Source organism: Microcebus murinus, chromosome 23 (genome assembly GCF_040939455.1).
Source record: "Microcebus murinus isolate Inina chromosome 23, M.murinus_Inina_mat1.0, whole genome shotgun sequence".
NCBI classification, from domain to species: domain Eukaryota; kingdom Metazoa; phylum Chordata; class Mammalia; order Primates; family Cheirogaleidae; genus Microcebus; species Microcebus murinus.
This window is the reverse complement of record NC_134126.1, coordinates 22,736,704-22,758,539: the sequence shown is the minus strand read 5'-3', so window position 1 is coordinate 22,758,539 and position 21,836 is coordinate 22,736,704. Positions and strand designations below refer to the sequence as shown.

The window sequence follows — 21,836 nt, the reverse complement described above, 5'->3', positions numbered from 1 at the left end:
ATGCACTAAGTAAAAGACAGAATGTCAGAGTGGATCAAAAAATAAGACCAAGTATATGTTGTCTACAAGAAACCCACTTTAATATTAAGATACATATAGATGAAAAGTAAATGGATATAGAAAGATATAGAAGCATTAGACTAACCTTCAGAACACTGATTTTACTTTCATCTTTTATTTTTACTTTGCTTCATGATCAATTACATTACTTAACTGCCCACCAACATATATCTTTTCTTATTTTTACACTCTTCTTGAGTAGTTTATGGCTTTAACTACCACTTTAACATTAGTAACTTACAAGTCTGTATCTCCAGACCCTGATTTCTCTTACATTTTTGACTAGACGTCCAATTATATATTTATCTCCTGACCTGGATATTCCGTGAGGTTCTTATATTCAACCTGTCCAGAACTGAACTTACCATGTTCCCACCACACCTATTGCTCTTGTATTTTCATTTTCAATAACTAGGTCCACTACCCATTCAGCTGCTCAGCAAGAAAACTCTAAAGTCATCCAATTTTTCTTTTTCTCCCCCCCCCGTTTTTCTTATCTTACCAAATCTCCAAATCTTATTGATTCTGTTCTAAAATACCTCTGAAACCTGTCACTATGTCACCATTCTTTATACATGCAAGCACTTAATCATCTCTCAGCAGGATCTCTTGCCTGGATTTCCTGCCTCCTAGTCGTGTTGCTGATTTTCATCTTCTACATTGCTATCAGATGAGCAAGAACCTACTATGGCTGGGCATAGCAGCTCATGCCTATAATCCTAGCACTCTGGGAGCCCGAGGCGGGAGGATTGCTTGAGGTCAGGAGTTCGAGAGCAGCCTGAGCAAGAGTGAGATCCCATCTCTACTAAAAATAGAAAAAATTAGCCAGGCGTGGTGGCAAGCATCTGTAGTCCCAGCTACTAGAGAAGCTGAGGCAGGAGGATCCCTTGAACTCAGGAGTTGGAGGTTGCTGTGAGCTAGGCTGACGCCACGGCACTCTAGCCCTGGCAACAGAGTGAGACTCTGTCTTAAAAAAAAAATTGAAGGTTGGTGGCAACTCTGTGTCAGGCAAGTGTGTCGGTGTCATTTTTCCACATACCACGTGCTCACCTTATATCTTTCTGGCATTTTGGTAATTCTAGCAATATTTCAAATGTTTTTGTTGTCTATAATATTATGGCGATCTCTTTTCACTGATCTTTGTTGTTACTGTTGTACTTGTTGTGGGGTGCCATGAACTGTGCCCATATAAGGCGGCAAACTCAATCAATGTTGTGTGTGTTATGACTGCTGTCCTAACATTTTGTCACTCTCTCCTTGGGCCTCCCTAGTCCCTGTGACACAAAATATTGAAATTAGGCCAATTAACTCCACAATGGCTTCTCATGTGTTTAGGTGAAAGGAATAATGCACCATTTCTCACTTTAAATCAAAGAGTGAGAAATGGTGCATTATTAAGCAGTTATTAAGCTTAGTGGGGAAGGCATATCCAAAGCTGAGATAGGCCAAAAGCTGGCCTCTTGCAGTAGTCAGCCAAGATGTGAATGCAAAGGAAATGTTCTTGAAGGAAATGAAAAGTGCCACTTCAGCAAATATGTGAATGATAAGAGCAAAACAGCCTTAATGCTGGTATGGAGAAAATTTGAGTGGTCTGGATAGAAGAGCAAACCAGCCATAACATTCCTTTAATACGAAATCTAATCTAGAGTAAGGCCCTAACTCTCTTCAATTCTGGGAAGGCTGAGAGAGTTAAAGAAGCTGCAGAAGAAAAGTTGGAAGCTAGCAGAGGTTGGCTCATGAGGTTTAACGAAAGAGGCCGTCTCTACAACATAAAAATGCAAGGTGAAGCAGCAAGTGCTGATATAGCAGCTGCAGCAAGTTATCCAGAAGATCTGGCTAAGATCACTGATGAAGGTGATTACACGAAACAACAGATTTTCAGTGGAGGGGAAACTGCCTTCTGTTGGAAGCAGTTGCCATCTAGAACTTTCATAGCTAGAGAGGAGAAGTCAGTGCCTGGCCTGAAAGCTTCAAAGGACAGGCTGACTCTTGTTAGGGGCTAATGCAGCTGGTCACTTTAAGTGGAAGCCAATGCTCATCAACCATTCTGGAAATCCTAGGGTCCTTAAGAATTATGCTAAATTCGCTCTGCCTGTACTCTATACATGGAATAACAAAGCCTGTATGGCAGCACATCTGTTTGTAGCATGGATTACTGACTATTTTAAGCCCACTGTTGAGACCTACTGCTCAGAAAACAGATTTTTTTTTTCAAAATATTACTGCTCATTAAAAATGCACCTGGTCACCCAAGAGCTCTGATGGATATATACAAGGAAATTAATGTTGTTTTCATGCCTTCTAACACAGTATCCATTCTGCAGCCCATTGATTAAAGAGTAATTTTGACTTTCAAGTCTTTTTATTATATTTAAGAAATAAATTTTATAAGACTATAGCTTCCATAGACAGTGATTTCTCTGATGGATCTGGGAAAAGTCAATTGAAAACCTTATGGGCCGGGCGGGGTGACTCATGCCTGTAATCCTAGCACTCTGGGAGTGTGGGGCGCGGTGTTAACGCCATTGCAAGATGGCGCCTGTTTCCGGCTTTGCCTAGAGCAGCTAACAAGTTCAGCGCATGCGCAATTGTCGGTTGCCCTGTGGCGCGAGAATCCAAACAAAGGGTCCTGCTATGGACTAATGCTTGGGTGGCTCGACAGCTGAACGGCCTATCGCAGCTTAGGGGTTGTGCTTCGGGGGTATATAGCGGCCTGCGCGCTGCCGGGCTGGGTCTTCCGCATCATGTAAGCTTAAAGGGAACCCCATTAAAGCACGGTCAGAAGAACTCCGGTTGCCGCGTCTTCCTTGCTGGCGAGGCGGGCGCGACATGGGAGGCCGAGGCGGGAGGATCACTCAAGGTCAGGAGTTCGAAACCAGCTTGAGCAAGAGCAAGACCTCATCTCTACTATAAATAGAAAAATTAAAAAAAAATTAATTGGCCAACTAAAAATATATAGAAAAAATTAGCTGGGCATGGTGGCGCATGCCTGTAGTCCCAGCTACTCGGGAGGCTGAGGCAGGAGGATTGCTTGAGCCCAGGAGTTGTAGGTTGCTGTGAGCTAGGCTGATGCCACGGCACTCTAGCCCGGGCAACACAGTGAGACTCTGTCTCAAAAGAAAGAGAAAACCTTCTGGAAAGGACTCATCATTCTAGATGCCATTAAGAACATTCATGATTCATGAGAGTATGTCAAAATAGCAACATTAAGAGGAGTTTTGGGAGAAGTTGATTTGCACCCTCTGGAAGACTTTGATCTAGCCTCTAGATCAGGGGTCCTCAAACTTTTTAAACAGGGGGGCCAGTTCACTGTCCCTCAGATGGTTGGAGGGCCGGACTATAGTTTAAAAAAAACTATGAACAAATTCCTATGCACACTGCACATATCTTATTTTGAAGTAAAAAAGCCAACGGGCAAAAACACCTGCATGTGGCCCGTGGGCCGTAGTTTGAGGACTCCTGATTTTGAGGGGTTCAAGAGTAGAGTGGAGGAAGTTACTGCAAACAGCAAGGGAACTAGAATTGCAAGTGGAGCCGAGGGATGTGACTACATTGTTGCAATCTCATGATAAAACTTGAATGGATGAGGACCTGCTTATGGATGAGCAAACAAAGTGGTTTCTTGAGATGGAATCTACTCCTGGTGAAGATGCTCTCAGCATTGTCAAAATGACAGCAAAGGATTTCGAATATTACATAACGTTAGTTGATTAAGCAGCAGCAGCGTCTGAGAGCATTAATTCCAATTTTGAAAGGAGTTCCACTGTGGGTCAAATGCTATCAAAACAGCATCACACGCTACAGAGAAATCTTTCTTGAAAGGAAGAGGAAATTGATGTGGCAAACTTTGTCGTCGTCTTATTTTAAGAAGTCGCCACGGCCACCCAACCTTCAGCAACCACTCTTGGCTCAGTGAGCAGCCACCAACAGTGACACGAGCCCCCCCCCCACCAGCACAAAGATCACGACTTGCTGAAGGCTCAGATGATTGTTAGCATTTCTTAGCAATAAAGTATTTTTGAATCAAGATATGTACATTTTTTAAAACATAATTCTATTGCACACTTAATAGACTACAGCATAGTGTAACCATAATTTTATATGCACCAGGAAGCCAAAACGTGTATGACTCGCTTTATTGCAATATCTGCCTTATGGTGGTGGTCTGGAGCTGAACCTACGATGTCTCTGAGGAACACCTGTATTGCCTTCTGCCTAGAGAATCCCTTCCTCTCTCCTCTTGTCTGCTTGACAAGTTCCTACTCATTTTTCAAGTTTCAATTCAAGGATGTCTCCTCTGGCAGGCCTTCCCTAATTTCCCGTGGTTGACATAGGCATTTTTTTCTCCCAGTTTCCCAGCATACCTGGTACCCACCTGCATTCTTGCAGTCACCATACAATGTTATAATTGTTTATATGTCAATGTTTCCCTGGATCGGAAAGTCCATACGGAAAAGAATTGTGCATTGCATCTTTGTGTGTTTGGTTCCTAACATCCTATATTTTTCCAGCAATGAATGACTTGCTAATTGTTAACAACTTAGAGAGGTATTATTATTTTTTCAGGCTAAAAGGATGGTATTGAATATTGTGATACTATAGTGTGTTACATTTAACAATACCAGGAAAGACTTTGAGCAACTTGGAGAAAATTATTTTCACAGACAGTTTCTGGTAACTCTCTTGGTGCTTCTCTGTTTCAGCATTAATCAAGTCTGATCTGAGAAGACATAACATAAATATGGGAATTACAGACGCCGATATTAAAGCTGTAAGTAATGAATGTTTTTACAGTTACACCGTTGAGAAAAGTGTACATAGAATATATGTGAAACTCTCCTTTTTTTTGGAGACAGAGTCTCCTTCTGTCGCCCTGAATAGAGTGCATGGCGTCCTCATAGCTCACAGCAAACTCAAGCTTGCAGGCTCAAGCCATCCTCCTGCCTCAGCCTCCTGAGTAGCTGGGACTACAGGCATGCGCCACCACGCCCGGCTAATTTTTTTTATTTTTAGTAGAGATAGGGTCTTGCTCTTGCTCAGACTGGTTTCGAACTCCTGATCTAAAAAAATTCTCCTACTTAGGCCTCCCAAAGTGCTAGGATTACAGCTGTGAGCCACTGAGCCTGGCCATGAAAATCTCTTAAAAAAGAAAAGGAATATATGTGAAACTGACATTTTTTTGTCAACTGTTTTTTTCCCTGTATCATTTGATCTTTTATAATAGCATCTGCCATTTTTCTTCTGATTTTTTTTTTTTAGGTGCCCGTTGACAGTCCCACAGATCAAGAATCAAAAGATGTTATGTTGTCCAAGCAGTCAGAATCAGCAATTTGAGGTGAAAGGAAAAGTCACTATCCTACAGTATTTGGGATAGAGTGTGATTATCCTTAGAGCACTAAGGTTGGATTTATAGGGGGGAGAGAATGGATACATACTTGAAAATTACTATATGAACTCCTAAAGGGCAGATAATATTTTGCTTGTTAATTTAAGCAATATTTTGTTTGAAATACTTTTGCATACATACTGTTAACACTACCATTTATCAAATAAGTGTCCCATTTCTAGTCTTATGTGAAAGTAAGCTTATATTGTATGAAAGTTAGCTTCTTGACATTTACTTTTCAAAAGTAGGTGATTTCCATTTTTTTTTTGTAGAATATGGAAGCTTACAAGACTTTGTAAGATGATAATATGGGAGTTGATTCCCATAAGACACATAAGAGAATGTGAAGCTTATACATAAAAATATCCAATGGAACCAAATGTACAATATATTCCTAATTCGCTACCTTTCCATTCTGTTGACCAACTCTGCAAGCCCCTTCAAGTATGAGCACATACACAACATGACACTACTAACCCACCAAAGGTCATCAGACTTCCAGATGACGTCTAAGATTCTTTCCCATTTCTTACACTCTTGTTACGAAGTGTGTTGTAACACAGACTGTCAGTGGCCACAAAAACCATTGTGTGTACAGATTCTACCCGTGACTTTGGTTTTAGAATTATGTTCTAATGAAGCTGTGGAGCCCAGATACAGGCTCAAGTATCTTGAGTTCTTTTCTGCGCTGCCTTGCTAATATGATGGAGAAATGCTAACACTGTATTTTTCACTCCAGCTTGAAATAGAGTAGTTTATTTACTCATTGCCTTTGTTTACTCTCTTCTTTGTTTCAATATATAACTTTAAAATAAGAAAATTTCATCATAGTTGTTACTGGCTGTTTCATGATTCCTCACGTCGAATCCTGTATATTGCCTTGAAGATTCCTGAGATAAGGAAATTTATAATAACTTCAGACAGCCTGGTCTCCCCACTTAGTAGAGACCTCCTGAATGCTGTTTTAATTCTCCAGTGTCATTGTTATGACCATTCTCCTTGGAGGACACTATGCCCAAGTGCACACTCCATCAGTATCCTAGGAAGTAGAATCACTTCTTCACCCCAGAGTGGAATGCAGTCACCACACTGGGGACAGTCTGCTCTTTCACATGCTCAGGGTAAGAAGAATAGGACCAAATATATTTCCACAGTGCCTACCACTGTGTGTCCTGTTTACAGTGAGAATTTAAATGTTGTTGATATCCTGATTCTCTAAGCTCATAGGGAATATCTTTACAAAACAGACATTTGATCAGCCATACACTTTACATTTTGTCCATATACACCAAAAAAGCCAGATATAGTGAATACCCTTGAAGTGAATAGCAATTTTGATTTAAGCAGAATAGATGCACTAATTTACATTGAAATTGTGGCAGTCTTTATAATCAAATAACTCTAAATTATGTAGAATCTGACCCCAGAGAATGTATGTTCCCAAAAGAATGGCTAAGAATCAGGAATTCTGTCTCCATGTCCTTGATGTGTTTCTATCTGTCTCTATAACTCTGGACAAGTTGTTTAACCTGTTTGGGCAGCATTTTCCTCATCTACAATATGTGTTTAGGTTGATCTCAAAAGATTTTTTAAAAACGTTAAATGTCATTCATCATGGACTAGACCAAGTCATTGTATCACAGGAGCTTAAATCTAGCTAGAGGAAAATTCTCTGGACAGTTGGATAAAAAGCTATGATTGTTACATTGTTGAATACAAAGGACTTTTAATTCTCTTTTTAGCTTTGTTAGTCATTTGGAAATATGCCCAATCATTAGCTTCTTTTAATATTTACATTACAGGTAAAAATGGCTAAAAATGTATTTTAAAAGTCTATCCCAAATAATTGTTTTTATTTTTAAACTGTCAATGTTTTTTAAAATAATCATGTATTTGTTGACTTCCTGGGGTTTTAAACAAATTACAGATAAAAGTTGGAATACTTTATTTCTGCAAAGCATATACATGTGTGTCATATGTATATTTCCTTGTTGATGAGAAAAAGGGTGAAATATTATGTGATAAAATGCAAAATGAATTTTTCTGTATTTTGAGTGGAAGTTGTCTGTAATATGTTATACAAGACAGTCATGTGTCATTTAACAACGGAGATGCCTTCTGAGAAATGTACTAGTAGGCGATTTCATCATGGAGTGAACATCATAGAATGATAGAATGTTCTTATGTAAACCTTGATGGTATAGCCTACTACATATCTCGGCTATATGGTGTCACTTTTTGCTCCCAGGCTGCAAACTGGTACAGCATGCCACTGTACTGAATATTGTAGGCAATAGTAATACAATAGTATTTGTGTATCTAAACATATTTAAACATAGAAAAGATAATGTTGCACTGTGTTGTAACAACAGCTATGACGTCACTAGGCAATAGGAATTTTTCTGCTCCATTATAATCTTATGGGGCCATTATTATAGACGTGGTCTGTCATTGATCAAAACATCGTTATGTAAGGCCGGGCGCGGTGGCTCACGCCTGTAATCCTAGCACTCTGGGAGGCCGAGGCGGGTGGATTGCTCGAGGTCAGGAGTTCGAAACCAGCCTAAGCAAGAGCGAGACCCCGTCTCTACTATAAATAGAAAGAAATTAATTGGCCAACTAATATATATATATATAAATTAGCCGGGCATGGTGGCACATGCCTGTAGTCCCAGCTACTCGGGAGGCTGAGGCAGAAGGATTACTTGAGCCCAGGAGTTTGAGGTTGCTGTGAGCTAGGCTGATGCCACGGCACTCACTATAGCCTGGGCAATAAGCGAAACTCTGTCTCAAAACAAAACAAAACAAAAAAAAACATCGTTATGTGACACATGACTGTATGTTTTTGGAAAATGGAGTAGGTAATCATCACTGTGTACATTTTAATCAAATAATTTTAGGAAAGAAACTGGATGTTTCCAAAGCTGTTGCATTTATAAATGTCACAAATATAGCTTTTGCCTTTTGAGAAATGTCTTTAAAAATGTTTGTATGTAAAAATGTTTTTATGCAATAGCTAGAAGAATGCCTATGTCATAAGTCACTGTTCATGTTTTGATTTTTGCTTTGTACTGTGCTTGTTCAGTATTTCAGATTCAAAGTAAATTTATTTTTTTATGTTAATTTTGTTTGGCTTTCTTTTTTTTTTGTTTTGTTTTAAGTTCTGGTAGTTAGGTACACATGGGGAGTGTGAAGGGATTAGAAGATTTCAGAATGGGCAAGGGGAGAATGAGGCAGTTCATGGAACACAAGGAAGCCAAGTCAACCAGGGTCTGGGCTAAAACAGAAAGTAAAATATTTTATTCTTTTAAAAGTAACTTCAGGGTGTGATATAAGCAAAATGGCAGAATAGGATCTTTCTGCCTCCATCCTCCTGCAGAAGCATCGATTTTGACAACTACCTTCAGAAAACAGTACTTTTGTCAAAATCTAGAAGTCCACGGTGGAAGTTCCAGCACACTGTTGCAGCGATGATATCTGAGAATAGGTGCATTGACGAAGGTAAGAACTGTTTCCCTTTACCCCTGTCACCCCTCCTCAAAGGTGGCACAGCGTCGTGCCAAGAGAGGTCCCCTCAGCCTGTAATTTCCCCCGCAAGGGACAGTGGGAGCACAGTGAGGGAGTGCTTGGCCCCCCCAGCTGTGTGGGGCGCTGCCCAGGAGGCCCCCCTCTTCCTTGCCCCAGTCGGAATGTCGAGGCTGTGGGTATGGCCGAGTGTTGGGAAAGGCTGGGAGCTGGGAAGAGAGGTCTTGAAACCTACTAACTGCCCCCCAGACTGCATTAGGAAGCTGTCCACGAGCCACTGGGATGCCTTGCCTGTGGACACCCCACTGCCCCACATGGCCCATGGGCACCTCAGATGCTCCACACACCTCACTGTCCATCCCACCCCCCGTGCTGGCTCCCTGAGCACGCCCCTGTGGACAGTGATTGCAAGCATCTAACACAGACAGCCCGCTTGACCGTGGCATTGGAGGGAGGCACATAAACTTCAATAGTTCAGGGCATCACCTTAGGGAAAACAAACAGGAGGCTCTCGACGCCCAGCCTGCTTTTGTGTGATTGAGAGAAGGTGTACAATCTTAAGAAACCCTCCTTCCCTCGCCAAGAGGGAAACAAGAGGTGTGGGTCAGGTGACTCCATAGAACAGGTGTGAGAGAACCTCAAATTCCCTAGCCAGGCTGGCAGGCGAAGGCATTTCTCTCCTGAAGCCAGTCAGTAAAGACTGCAGGAGATGACTGCTTCTCTGAATGCAAAGACAGAAATGGAAGAATTCAAGGAAAACTAAAAACTTAAGGAAACATGATACCACCGAAGGAACACACTACTATTCCATCATAGCTCACTGCAACCTCAAACTCCTGGGCTCCAGCCATCCTCCTGCTTCAGCCTCCCTAGTAGCTGGGACTATAGGGGTGAGCCACCACTCCAGGCCAATTTTTCTATTTTTAGGAGAGACAGGGTCTCATTATTATTGCTCAGGCTGGTCTTGAACTCCTGAGCTCAAGTCATCTTCCCACCTTGGCTTCCCAGAGTGCTAGGATTACAGGCGTGACCCACCGCACCTGGCCCTGTAGTGAGCATTAGATTTAAGCAGAAGGCACACAGTAGGTCCTCAAGCAATCAAATCCGTTATTACTCTCATGTTAAGAAACAATGTGAATAGGGAACTTGCTGCTGATAACACACACTTGAGAAGCAGTTGCCTGATTTGGGAGAAAATAGCGCTTAAGTGTTTTAACTTGCCGTTATTTATTAATATAAGCATCTGCCAATAAAATCATTACTGTCCAAAGCATTTAGTAACTTTCCTGTGCGTGTGGGTGCAGAAACTGGGCATCGTGCAAAGAAAATGAAACAAATATGAATTCAGAAGAGATCTGAGTGCAGGTGAGATCTGGGCCAATGGGTCAAGGGACTTCGGCTGCAGAAGAGTTGCTCTTTTCATCTCAATGACGTATGAAGGACGGGAAACAGCCTCAAGTGTAATTGCGATTTCATTTGCATATTAAACCAGTCTCAGCTAAATGAATAAAGCTCCGACAGCCTCAATTATCCAGGAAGACTGACTAGGTGAGGCTTTGGACCTTTTTGCGTCCCTGAAATGACTGTGCTTTTTGGCCGGCAAGTGGCTCTCACTTTTCCTAAGCACTGAAGACCTAGCTAGACCCATAGGTGGCCCAGTGCCTGCAGGGAGCCATTTCCGCTTCCCCAGTGGGGACAGCACGCCCTCTGCTGGTCATTCTATGAACGGTTTCAGACTCATTGCTGACGTTTTGGGGGATTGCTGGGGGCCGCGTATTGAGGATGGAGGACAAGGACGTGCCGGTTCATTTCAGCCATATATCTCCAGACCTGTAGGAATCACGTTCCCCAGACATGCATGTGAGAGCACACACACAGAGACACGCACCGTGTTAAATGAATTGAGGCCTCCCACTGCCTGGACAGAAGCACCAGGCAGTGGTGAAGCATCAGCAAATTTTTAGATTTCTAGCGACACAGCCAAGCCACATAACGGGACAGTCTGTGTGGGAAACAGCCCGGCGACTCAGCTTGACGAGAGGCAGGGGAAGTCCCTCTGGCCCCTTCTCCAGGCCGCTCGGGTGGCACAGTGCCGGGCTTCGTTCCCCAGTGACACCCTCGTGCTTCCCGGTTCCCTGTCTCTGCTCAGAAAGGCAGGGCGTGGTGGGCCAGCGCGGAACACGACGGAACACGACATGTCTCGGGCCAAAGGATGTGAGCATGGTGTTAGCCGTGGAGCCGTGAGCCGGTGCCTCAGAGTCCCCGGAAAAATCTGTCGGAGCACAGTAGGTCTGCAGTGGGGCCCAGGAATTTGTCTTCCTAGCAAGTTCCCAAGGGGAGCGGCTGCCCCGCCCCCACTGCCCTGCCACGCGACCTCCAGCTGGCCTGGAAAGAGGATCTGGCTGTTCTCTCTACTCTGATGGGCGGCTTTTGTATTAATATTTCCCCCTGGGAAGAGGAACAATGTACAGATTTGGTTTCTCAAGACACCCACCACTCTGAGCCTGCAGGTGGCAGATACAGGCCGGAAGGGCTGCTCCAAGGGGTAGAGAAAGGGGAAGGAACTGCAGGAAGATACAGAACACCTGACAATCATGGTTAGCAATCAGCTGGTAACATCCCACACCTGCGGTAAGCCCGTCCCCATCAGACTACTAAAAGGAAACCACCTGGGAGGCCTTACACCAAGGGTCCTCAAAATACCTCTGGCAGGCCACATGTGGCCCGCCTAGGACATTTATCCAGCCCACCGGGTGTTTTTGCCGCCGCTGCCTGTCCTGCTTAGCAGCCGACTTGGCCCACAGTGCGCATGCGTGGAATGTGCCCGCACTCTCCAACAGTCTGAGGGACAGTGGACTGGCCCCCTGTTTAAAAAGTTTGAGGACCCCTGCCTTACACTATGGAGACTGACCCCGTCTCCCTCTGGAATGTATTTTTGGTGTAGCTTCCTTCTTTTCTACAATGAGAGCTGTCCGCGTGGAAGAGCTTCTTCCTGTCTGCGCTCACTCCGTCACGCCGGCCCTGCTTGCCATTCCAAGCAAGGAGCCAAGGAACCAGGACATTTCCCTCTCGAAAAATTCCAACCCTGACCAGGGTGCCGCCGTGCCTGTCGGGGGAGAGACACAGGTGGTGCCTAAGGAGACTTCAGCTGTCCCCAGCCCTGGGGACGGGCAGGGCCAGGCTGTTCCTAGAGCATGTCTGGCTGTCGCTTCCTCCCCTCCCCACCCCTCCCCTCCCTTCCCCTCCCCACCCCTCCCCTCCCCTCTGGACCAATTCAGCAATTCAGCCTGGATTTGAGAAGGGAGTAAAGCACTATGAGGAAAGGACAGTTGGAAAACCCGGCCTCTAGGTGAAAGCAACTTCCTGTCGAGTGGAGACAGCCAGACTCCCCTGCACTCTGTGGCTGGCGACTGCCACTAAGTGCGGAAGCAAGTCCCCACCCCCGCTGGTTTGGAGAAGAAACAGGGGAGGACAGAAGAGGCTGTGCCCCAGACGCTGGACGGGAAATCCACCCCTTTGAGCAGAAAATTCCTAGGCCTCAACCTGTGACCCTCCTGCGTGTGAGAGAGCGCAGGCGCAGGCGGGAAGAGAGACACTCCCAGTCTTGATGTTTTTGCTCCGGGAATCCCCCGGTGAGTCCAGGACTGCCACGCTGGGTCACAATCACACAGGACACCCACCACTCCCCTGAATTACGCACTTCTAGAACTATCAATGACGGATTTGACCAACCCTTTTCTTGCCTGGTTTTTGTCTTCCCTGTATTATTTATAAGGATAATGAGCTTTATAAGGACTTTTTCTTCTTCTCTTTAAATTATCTCTTAAAATTCAATATCTCCTCTGAGTTTCTATCCCACATGTTAATTATGGCATTTGTTCATTTATTCATTCGACAAACATTTAATAGCACTTTGGGTCAGGAGTTGGGGTTGCAGAGCCAAGCAAGACCTGGTGCTAGTAGCTCTTATAGCGAGTGAGGACAGACACATGGGGAACTTCAGTGGCGAGGAAGCTGAGAGTGACAGGGGCAGCCACCTGTCCTGCAAGTGAAACCTTTAATTTACTGTCCTTTACACACAGACAGGAGTTTCTGCCCTTAGCAAAAGCTCCAAGAGCATTTAGAACTTGACCTCCCCAACCCTCCTTTTCATCTCAAGTTTCCCCCTGCGTTGTCTCAGCTGACTCTATGCATTCCTGTCCCTTCCTCACCCTCTGGGGACAGGTGGGCTCTTCACAGATGGAGTCTCTGGAATGTGAATGGTTCACAGGAAGTCTATCCTGGGCGGGAGACCAGATCTGAAGATGATTCCTTTCTAAAACTCAAATTTAGTGTGCGCGACCAGGGCTGCTTGCGATTAAAAAGTAAGAAAGACACGGTGAAGCCCGCTCCCAGAAATGGATTCCTTAAACCAGGATGGGGCCCTGGGATTTCATTTTTCACCAACATCCTATGTGTTCCTGCAAAAACTCGTCAGTGGTTGCCTGAGTAGGGAGATTCCTCCTGAAAACAGTGCTCTGGGGGACTTGGCAGGTCTGACCAAGTCCCTGGCGGGGGAAGGAGGCCCCAGGCCACCCGCTGGACCATCACCCAGGGCTAGGGAGAGTGCTCAGTTGCGGCTCTTCTGCAGAGGGGTTGCAGGGGACAATCACTGATCCAATCACAGGGGTCACTTCCAGCCGGCTGTGCCTGGTCCCCACGTAACATAACTGCAGGTGGGTTTGCCCTTCTGGAAACAGACTCTGGGTCTGGCTCTGGGCTGGACTCTAGTTCAAGTCTTAAAAAGTGTCCATGAGGCAGACCTGGGTGCGCCCCGCGCTGGACCCTGTGGTTTCCCAGTGCCTTCCAGAATTCGCTTCCTAATCTGTGTGTTCCCAGCGCCGCCTCCTCAACCCCAGCTTGACCCCAGAGCGGGAGTCTGGACTGTTGTTCCCTCCGTGGCCACTGGGTGGCAGTGAGAAGCACTTTCCTATCTGCACCTCACCCTGGGGCTCCTCCTGTAAGCGGAGACCCCCAGACTTGTGTGTCCGGAGTCACCTGGAGGGCATGTTCAAACACTTCTGCCTGGCCTCTTACTAGCTGTGTGACGCTGGGCAGGTTACTAGTCTTTCTGATTCAGCCGGCCTGGGACGGGGCTGAGAATCTGCATTCCTAACCAGTGCCTGGGGGACATGGCTGCTGCTGCCAGGGGACAGGGTCAGAGGCTAAGACCCCTGCCAGGCTCCTGGGATTGTGCTCTCCTGGTCTCGCGGGAAGCAGGCGGAGATGGCCGTGGCTGTCCTCCCTGGAAGGCTCCTCTTCCAGCTCCCGGCCCCCAACAGCCCTTGTCCCCAAATCCCTAGGGCACCTGTCCACCAAAGGCCTCGATGGCCGAACAATTAACCTTTCTCCAACCACAGGAGCGCAGTACAGGGAGAGAGAACAGGAAGAGCAGAAAAGTAACTGGAGAAGGTCAGAGAAGAAGGAGACGGGAGGAAGGAGCCCTGCGTGGGGACAGTGGTCCCGTGCTGGCCCCAGGCAGGAGAGCCACCACCGGTGCTGGGCGCCTGGGATGGAGGGACGGCCTGGCCCACTGAGAAGACCCCTGTAGGCCGGGCCCTATGCCTCAGTCTGTCTGGGCTGCTGGCACAAAATTTCCCTAAACTGGGTGGCTTATGAACAACAAACATTTGTTTCTCACAGTTCTGGAGGCTAAGAAGTCCAAGACGAAGGTGCCGACAGACTCAGGGTCTGGAGAGGACCCGTCTCTCATAGACAGACTTCCTGCTGCGTCCTCTCATGGTGGAAGGGGCTAACTGAGATTTGTTTTAAAAGGACATTAGGCCGGGCGCGGTGGCTCACGCCTGTAATCCTAGCACTCTGGGAGGCCGAGGCGGGAGGATTGCTCGAGGTCAGGAGTTCGAAACCAGCCTGAGCAAGAACAAGACCCCGTCTCTACTATAAAGAGAAAGAAACTAATTGGCCAACTAATATATATATAAAAAATTAGCCGGGCATGGTGGCGCATGCCTGTAGTCCCAGCTACTCGTAGTCCCAGCTACTCGGAAGGCTGAGGCAGGAGGATTGCTTGAGCCCAGGAGTTCGAGGTTGCTGTGAGCTAGGCTGACGCCATGGCACTCTAGCCTAGGCAACACAGTAAGGCTCTGTCTCAAAAAAAAAACTACTTTGCCTTCATCAATTTACTCCTCACAACAATGTAAAAGGCAGTAAAAGGTGGTACCATTAAAATGCCCATTTTGCAGATGCAGAGCTGCGGTGCGTGGTTGGGGCGCTGTTAGACACTGTGCCTGAGGTCACATAGTGGGTCTCTAGTGAGAGGCCATCTGTCTCTAGCCCTCCCACTGTAAACCACGCCATCTGCTCCCCAACGACGCAAGGCCCAGTCCTCAGCTGTGAGGAGCTCATGTTTGAGTTGGGAAGTCATGGTGTGTGCTTGGTAGCACGGATATTGGATCAGAGAGCAGGATTTTTCTGACCCCAGAGTTGCTTGCTAAATCTAGATATTTATGATCCCAGCGTTGAAGGAGGAAAGGAAGATGAGATTAACGTGACAAGGACATATCCATAGTAACCCTAGGGGTTTGAGGAAATAATGCATAAGTTTGGACAACTCTGTGTGAATAACAGATTCCCAAACTTCCCCTCCCATTCCCTGCACTATCTTGCACCCTCCTCTTTAACCATGTGGTTTTAGGTGGAGTGGAACACAGGAAAGGGGCTCTCTCATGCATGGTTATATTGCTAGCACATAGAACAGTCCAGGGCACATAGTAGATGCTCAGTAAATATTTGTGGGATGAATTCATGGGGAGAAACAGCTGGCTGGGACTTGGCAGCAAGAGCCTGTCTACTTGGAGCCTCAGATCATTGAATCCTGTGGACAGTGGAACTCTCCGGAAGCCATCTGGTCCATGCCTCGCTTTTACCGAGGACTGCCTGGCGACTAACTACTCCCTCCTTCCTTTCCTTAAAGACTTAACCACCGTCAGGGCTGATGGAGACCTTTAGATACCATCCTGCCCCGTGAGTCTCAGCCTTGATCGTGCTGTTCCAGCTTGTGCACCCCACTCCTCAGGATTCGGGTTGAATCGGTCAGGTTGCACCCTAGGCATTGGGGTTTTGGGCAGCTCCCCAGGTGATCCTAACGCGTGGCCAAGGTTGAGCACCAGGGATCTAATCCAACCTCTTCATTTTACAGACCAAACCTCAGAGAGGGGAAAGGGGGTGCCCAGAATTCCCCAGTAGGTCAGGGGCAGAGCTGAACCCCAACTCCAGTGAGCCCTCTTCTCTACTCAAAAGTCACCTCCATCCTCTGTTCAGAAAATGTGTTGTAGGGTCTCCTGGCTCTTTTGGCAGAAGGGTCATCCTAAGGTCACATTCTTCAGGCTTCTCCTTCATCTGCCCAGAGTAGATTTGGTCTGAATGCAGCCAAGAGTGAGGCTTCACTCAGGTCCTCCTCCCTGCTCTGTGCCATCTTCCCTTTACAATCCCGGACACCGGTTTATTCAGCTTCCCAGGGAAGTCTGCAACGCACCTGCTAGGCTACCTCCCTCGGCTACTTCTCTGTCCCCTGCCAGCTTGTCTCTGCCTTTTTGTTGTTGTTGTTGTTGTTGAGACAGAGTCTCACTCTGTTGCCTGGGCTAGAGTGCTGTGGCGTCAGCCTGGCTCACAGCAACCTCAAACTCCTGGGCTCAAGCGATCCTCCTGCCTCAGCCTCCCTGGGACTACAGGCATGTGCCACCATGCCCGGGTAATTTTTTCTATATATTTTTAGTTGGCCAATTAATTTCTTTCTATTTTTAGTAGAGACGGGGGTCTTGCTCTTGCTCAGGCTGGTTTCGAACTCCTGACCTCGAGCGATCCTCCCGCCTCAGCCTCCCAGAGTGCTAGGATTACAGGCATGAGCCACCTCGCCGGGCCGTCTCTGCCTTTCTTCCTGCACTTCCGGCTGACCTCCACCCCATCCATTCTGCCGGCTTACGTCTTCCCAGAGCGTCGCTGCCTGGCTGAACTGCTCCCCGGCAAGACCTTGACACAAGTGAATTTTCGCCTCCTTATTTCCCACGTCCGTTCCCTGGCGACTCCCCTCCAGCCCTGCAAAGGGAGGGCTGGCCCCACAGCTGGCGAACAGCTAACTTGAGTCATGGCCTTGGAACACAAATAATCTGCTCTCATTTATTTTTAAAAAAAACCAACAAACCAACCAGCAGCCAAAAAAACACACTGATAAAAGCTTTGGTGAAAGATGATCCGGTGTAGATAAACTGTCCCTTAATCGGTGGTGCAGTAAATAAACCCCTCCTAGGGAGCCTCACCGAGAGCATTCTGGGCAGGGTGGAGAGTTTTTAACCCTCATTAGCCTCCACTAAGCGTGGGCCCACTGGAATTTTTACGCGCAGCTATTAAGCATGGAGTAGGACCCTGTGTGTTATTACAAACACTCTTCCTGATTATGCCTCCTCGTCCCCCTGAGCAGAGGAGGCTGCCTTGTTTTGTTCCTGTCTTCCAAGAGTGAAATCACTGCTGCTCTCATTCATTCCTGACAATCTCTCCCCCCTCCCAGCCATGCCCTTGGGATCCATAGAATATCCCCTGCTGCCTGTTAGAACTTAGCCAATCATTTCTATTTGAAGACTGTTGAAGCCAATAAAACCATCCATCATCTGTACGTAAACAGCTGAAACAACTAATATCGAGGCACCGAATGATGTATGGAAAGTATGAGCATGAATGTCTCTGGTACGCAGCGGGGGTCTATACATAGCTAGTTCCAAACCATTTCCTCCCAAACCATCTTATTTAATCCTTATGGATTAAACGCCTGTGAGATGGGTATTATTGGACCGATTTTCAAAAGGGGAAACAGACTCAAAGACACATGGCGTGGTTAAGTCTACTCTTGGCACGGATTGTGCCTTAAACAATTCTGGGTCATTTGGGTGCTCGTTTCCTGAAAGCGGGGGTGGGGGGTTGGGGGGTGTAGAGTCTGCACAGGCAGACACTGATGGAGGCGGAGCATCACAGCCCAGGGGACAGGACGCTGGAGAAAGGAGTTTATAAAAGTCACCCAGTCTGGAGGGGACAGCCTGGACACGGTATGCCAAAATGGCCCACAGACATGTCTTCATCGGTCTGCACAGTTTCATGATGGAATCTGTTGGTAACATCTGAAAAAACAAAACAAAACAGAACATTTTCCAAAAAGATCCAGACTTCCATGTTTGTCTTAAAAACATGTAAATCTAGGCCGGGCGCGGTGGCTCACAGCTGTAATCCCAGCACTCTGGGAGGCTGAGGTGGGAGGATCGCTTGAGGTCAGGAGTTCGAGACCAGCAAGAGCAAGAACAAGACCCCGTCTCTACTAAAAATAGAAAATAATTAGCTGGGCGTGGTGGCGAGCACCTATTGTCCTAGCTACTCGGGAGGCTGAGGCAGGAGGATTGCTTGAGCCCAGGAGTTTGAGGTTGCTGTGAGCTAGGTTGATGCCACTGCACTCTGGCCAGGGTGACAGATTCTTCTGTCTCAAAGAAAAAGTGTAGATGTAGAACACTAGCCACTTGACCAACGACTGGATGAAGTTGAACAGCTGCTGCCTTCTTTAAGGGAGACCTGGCTTCTCTGGCTTCCCCCTGTCACTTGTTTCTGTAGTCTGCCTGACTCCTGTTGACGACATTTGAGGCTATGACCCCTAATCTATCTCCACCTATCCCCTTCCGCTAAGGAGAGCAGCATCCTGAGAAATGAAGAGACCACAGTCCAAGGCAAACACAGCTGGGTGTGGTGGCACGTACTTCTAGTCCCAGCTACTCACTCGGGAGATGGAGGCAGGAGGGTGCCCTGAGCCCAGGAGTTTGAGGAAAGCCTGGTCAGCATGGCAAGACTCATCTCTAAAAAAAAATTTTTTTTTAAAGGCAAACAGTTGACCTTGAGGAAGCTACATAGCTTCCCTACCCTGCAATTTCCTCATCTCTAAAATGCAAATATTGATGGTACCTATATTAGTCTGCTCAGGCTGCCACAACGAAGTACCATAGGCTGGGGGCTTGAACACATTACATTTCTTACATTCTCACACTTCTGGAGGATAGAATTCTTCAATCAAGGTGTTGACAAGTTTGGCTTCCCGTGAGCGCCCTCTTGCAGCTGGCCATTTTCTTGCTACAGCCTCACATGGTGTGTGCAGGGGGAGGTCTCTTCTCATAAAGACACTAATCCTATTGGATCAGGGCCCCACCCTGCTGCCCTCATTTAACCTAATTTTCCTTAGAGGCTCCATCTCCGATTACAGCCACACTGGGGGTTAATATTTTGGCATATGAATGAGGTGGAAGGGCACAAACGTTCAACCCATAACAGTGCCCCTTTCCTGGGGTGGTCGTGTGAGGGCGGAATGAGTGAATGCGCGGGAAGCACTCAGAACAACATCCGACACATGGTACGTTCTCAGGAAATGTCGTCAATAACATATGCTGGTAACATCTATATAATATTTATATACATCACTACCAGGGTGTGAGCTTGCTCTTTAGCTTTTTGTAGTGCTTCGTCTGCCAAAAGATATGTTTGTGGTGGGCACCTACTCAGCTCCCCAAATAGTTGCCACCTTCCGTAAGGCCTAAAAAAGTGCTACCATTAAGGAAAAAGACCTGTTGGCACATTTCTATTGCTGAACCCTCTCCTCCAATTGGATACTCAGGGAGAATCGAAGGAGAAAGTTGAACCACCTTCCTATGCAACCTTGTACCCCCGGTCTCTACTCAGTACATGCAGGAGGGACAGTCAGCCTCTGACTGTGCTAATGCTGACAGTCTGAATGTGTGGATGTCTTGTTTTGCCCTTGTGTGTGCAGTTCTTATCATATCTGCCTTCCCTTTCATCCCCATGTGTGTGGAATGCCCCCAGGAGGCACAGGGACATTTGCCAGTACCCTGAAGATTGGGGGCGCCCTTGCTAGTCTCTGTCTTCCCCCCAAATCCACCTGCTTCCCTGCTCTGTGCACCGCAGGGCTGACCTTCTGAACCTGGGCTCCTGTCCCCACTGGGCTTCCAGATGTTGCTAGTCTCAGATGCTTCGTTATTCTGGATGGTTCTCTTAATCTTGCCTATACCTCTGTCAGCACTCCCTTCCCAAATTTATTTCACTTAAGCCTTTTTGAGAGTTCCACTGTTTCCTGACTGACCCCTGATTGATCATATGGGAGGAGCCTCATCTGTATGTAGTTTTCTGGGGGATAGTTGAAAAGTCCAAATCTGAATAATTCTGCTCAGGGGCCATGCATGCTGGGGCATCAACCCATCCAACTCAGGGAAGAGTATCCAAGTGCAATTGTCATGAATCTTCAAAATACAGCTCCTCTGGCATTCACTAAATAGGTAGGGGCTGCCACCTGCCTCACCCAGAATGTTCCAGGCAGAGCTAGGATCAGCAGGTGTAGCTCCCTGCATAGCACATGGGTTCCTGGGCCTTTGGCAACTCCCCAGTGTGGCTCCCGTGTAGTGACATGCCTCCATAGCCACCGCTTTAGGTCTTGCTCACCTGACCGGACAGACCCGAGCCAGTGTGTGAACACAGTCCTTTGGAACAAAGATGCTAGCTTGCTAAACCCACTTCATTTTTGTCTTCCTGAAGTGGCAGAGAGCCAAAAGGGGAGCTTCCCCACACAACCCCTGCTGTCCCAAGGCAGCTGAGACACTGCTCCTCTCCGTGGAAATCTGTGCAGGAGAGCCCTGCAGAAGCCAAATCCGCGTCGTCGCAGCCAGCCGCTTTCCTGAGAAGGGGCAGGCGCAGAGCCTGCCACAGCACCGCCAAGAAGGTGACAAGGAGGTTTCTCACTGAAAGCTGCCATTGTAAGAGGAGGCAGTGATTTTACAACAGACGATCCTCTTCTTCTCTGGGCAAAAAGGAGCTGTCATCCAAGAAAAGGCTTAAATTTCTGCTTCCTCTAGCCAGATGTCCTCAAAGCACCTTAGCACTCTAGACCTGCAGGAAGAACCATTCTGCAGGGCCCAGGGTGCTGCCAGTAGAGTACCCAGACCTTAGTTTGATCCTCTCCCCTGGTCTTGTTCATTTAGTTTCTAATTCTCTTCCATTTTCCTCCTCCTTTTTAAATTTTTTTGCTACTAAACCCCAGTGGGTTTTGTTTTGTTTTATTTTGTTTTTAAGACAGGATCTCTGTTGACTAGAATAGAGTGCAGTGGTGTCATCATAGCTCAGAGCAACCTCACACTCCCGGACTCAAGAGATCCTCCAGCCTTGGCCTCCCAGGTAGCTGGGACTACAGGCACACCCTGAGGCTGAGCCACAGCTGCTGTTGCGGTGATTTCCAACCCCAGATTTTATTTTTACTGTGAATGGGGTAAGGAGCATAGTCCTTGGCTGGAGGGCAGAAGTTGGGCTTCTTATGTTGTTCTGTCTCTGGACACAAGAGGGTGAACTCTCAGGAGTCATCTCTTGCACTAGGCCTCACTTGCCCCATCAGTAACTGGGAAGAATGATTCTACCCCTGGTGCCTGCCAAAATTACTCTTTTTAGAGATCATATATGGAAGGACGCCTTTGGAGGAAACTGTGGGAACAACTATACAGGCAGAAAAAAGGTATCTGACTTGTATAATGACTAAGAGCAGAGACTCTGGAATCAGGCCTGGTTTCTTTTTTTTTTTTTTTGAGAGAGAGTCTCACTCTATTGCTCAGGCTAGAGTGCCATGGCATCAGCCTAGCTCACAGCAACCTCAAACTCCTGGGCTCAAGCAATCCTGCTGCCTCAGCCTCCCAAGTAGCTGGCACTACAGGCACATGCCACCATGCCTGGCTAATATATATATATATTTAAGTTGTCCAGTTAATTTCTTTCTATTTTTAGTAGA

General features: G+C 46.8%; 1 protein-coding gene across 1 annotated transcript in view; it reads left to right on the top strand.

The window, feature by feature from the left end:
* Window positions 1-8,569, top strand: part of FLVCR1 (FLVCR choline and heme transporter 1) — a 33,696-nt gene extending 25,127 nt beyond the window's left edge. The window contains exons 9-10 of the mRNA XM_012781641.3: window positions 4,764-4,831; window positions 5,320-8,569. Of these exons, the coding sequence (XP_012637095.3) occupies window positions 4,764-4,831; window positions 5,320-5,394 (143 nt within the window). The 3' untranslated portion in view covers window positions 5,395-8,569. The remainder of the gene's footprint in view (window positions 1-4,763; window positions 4,832-5,319) is intronic.
* The last annotated feature ends 13,267 nt before the right edge of the window (window positions 8,570-21,836 follow it).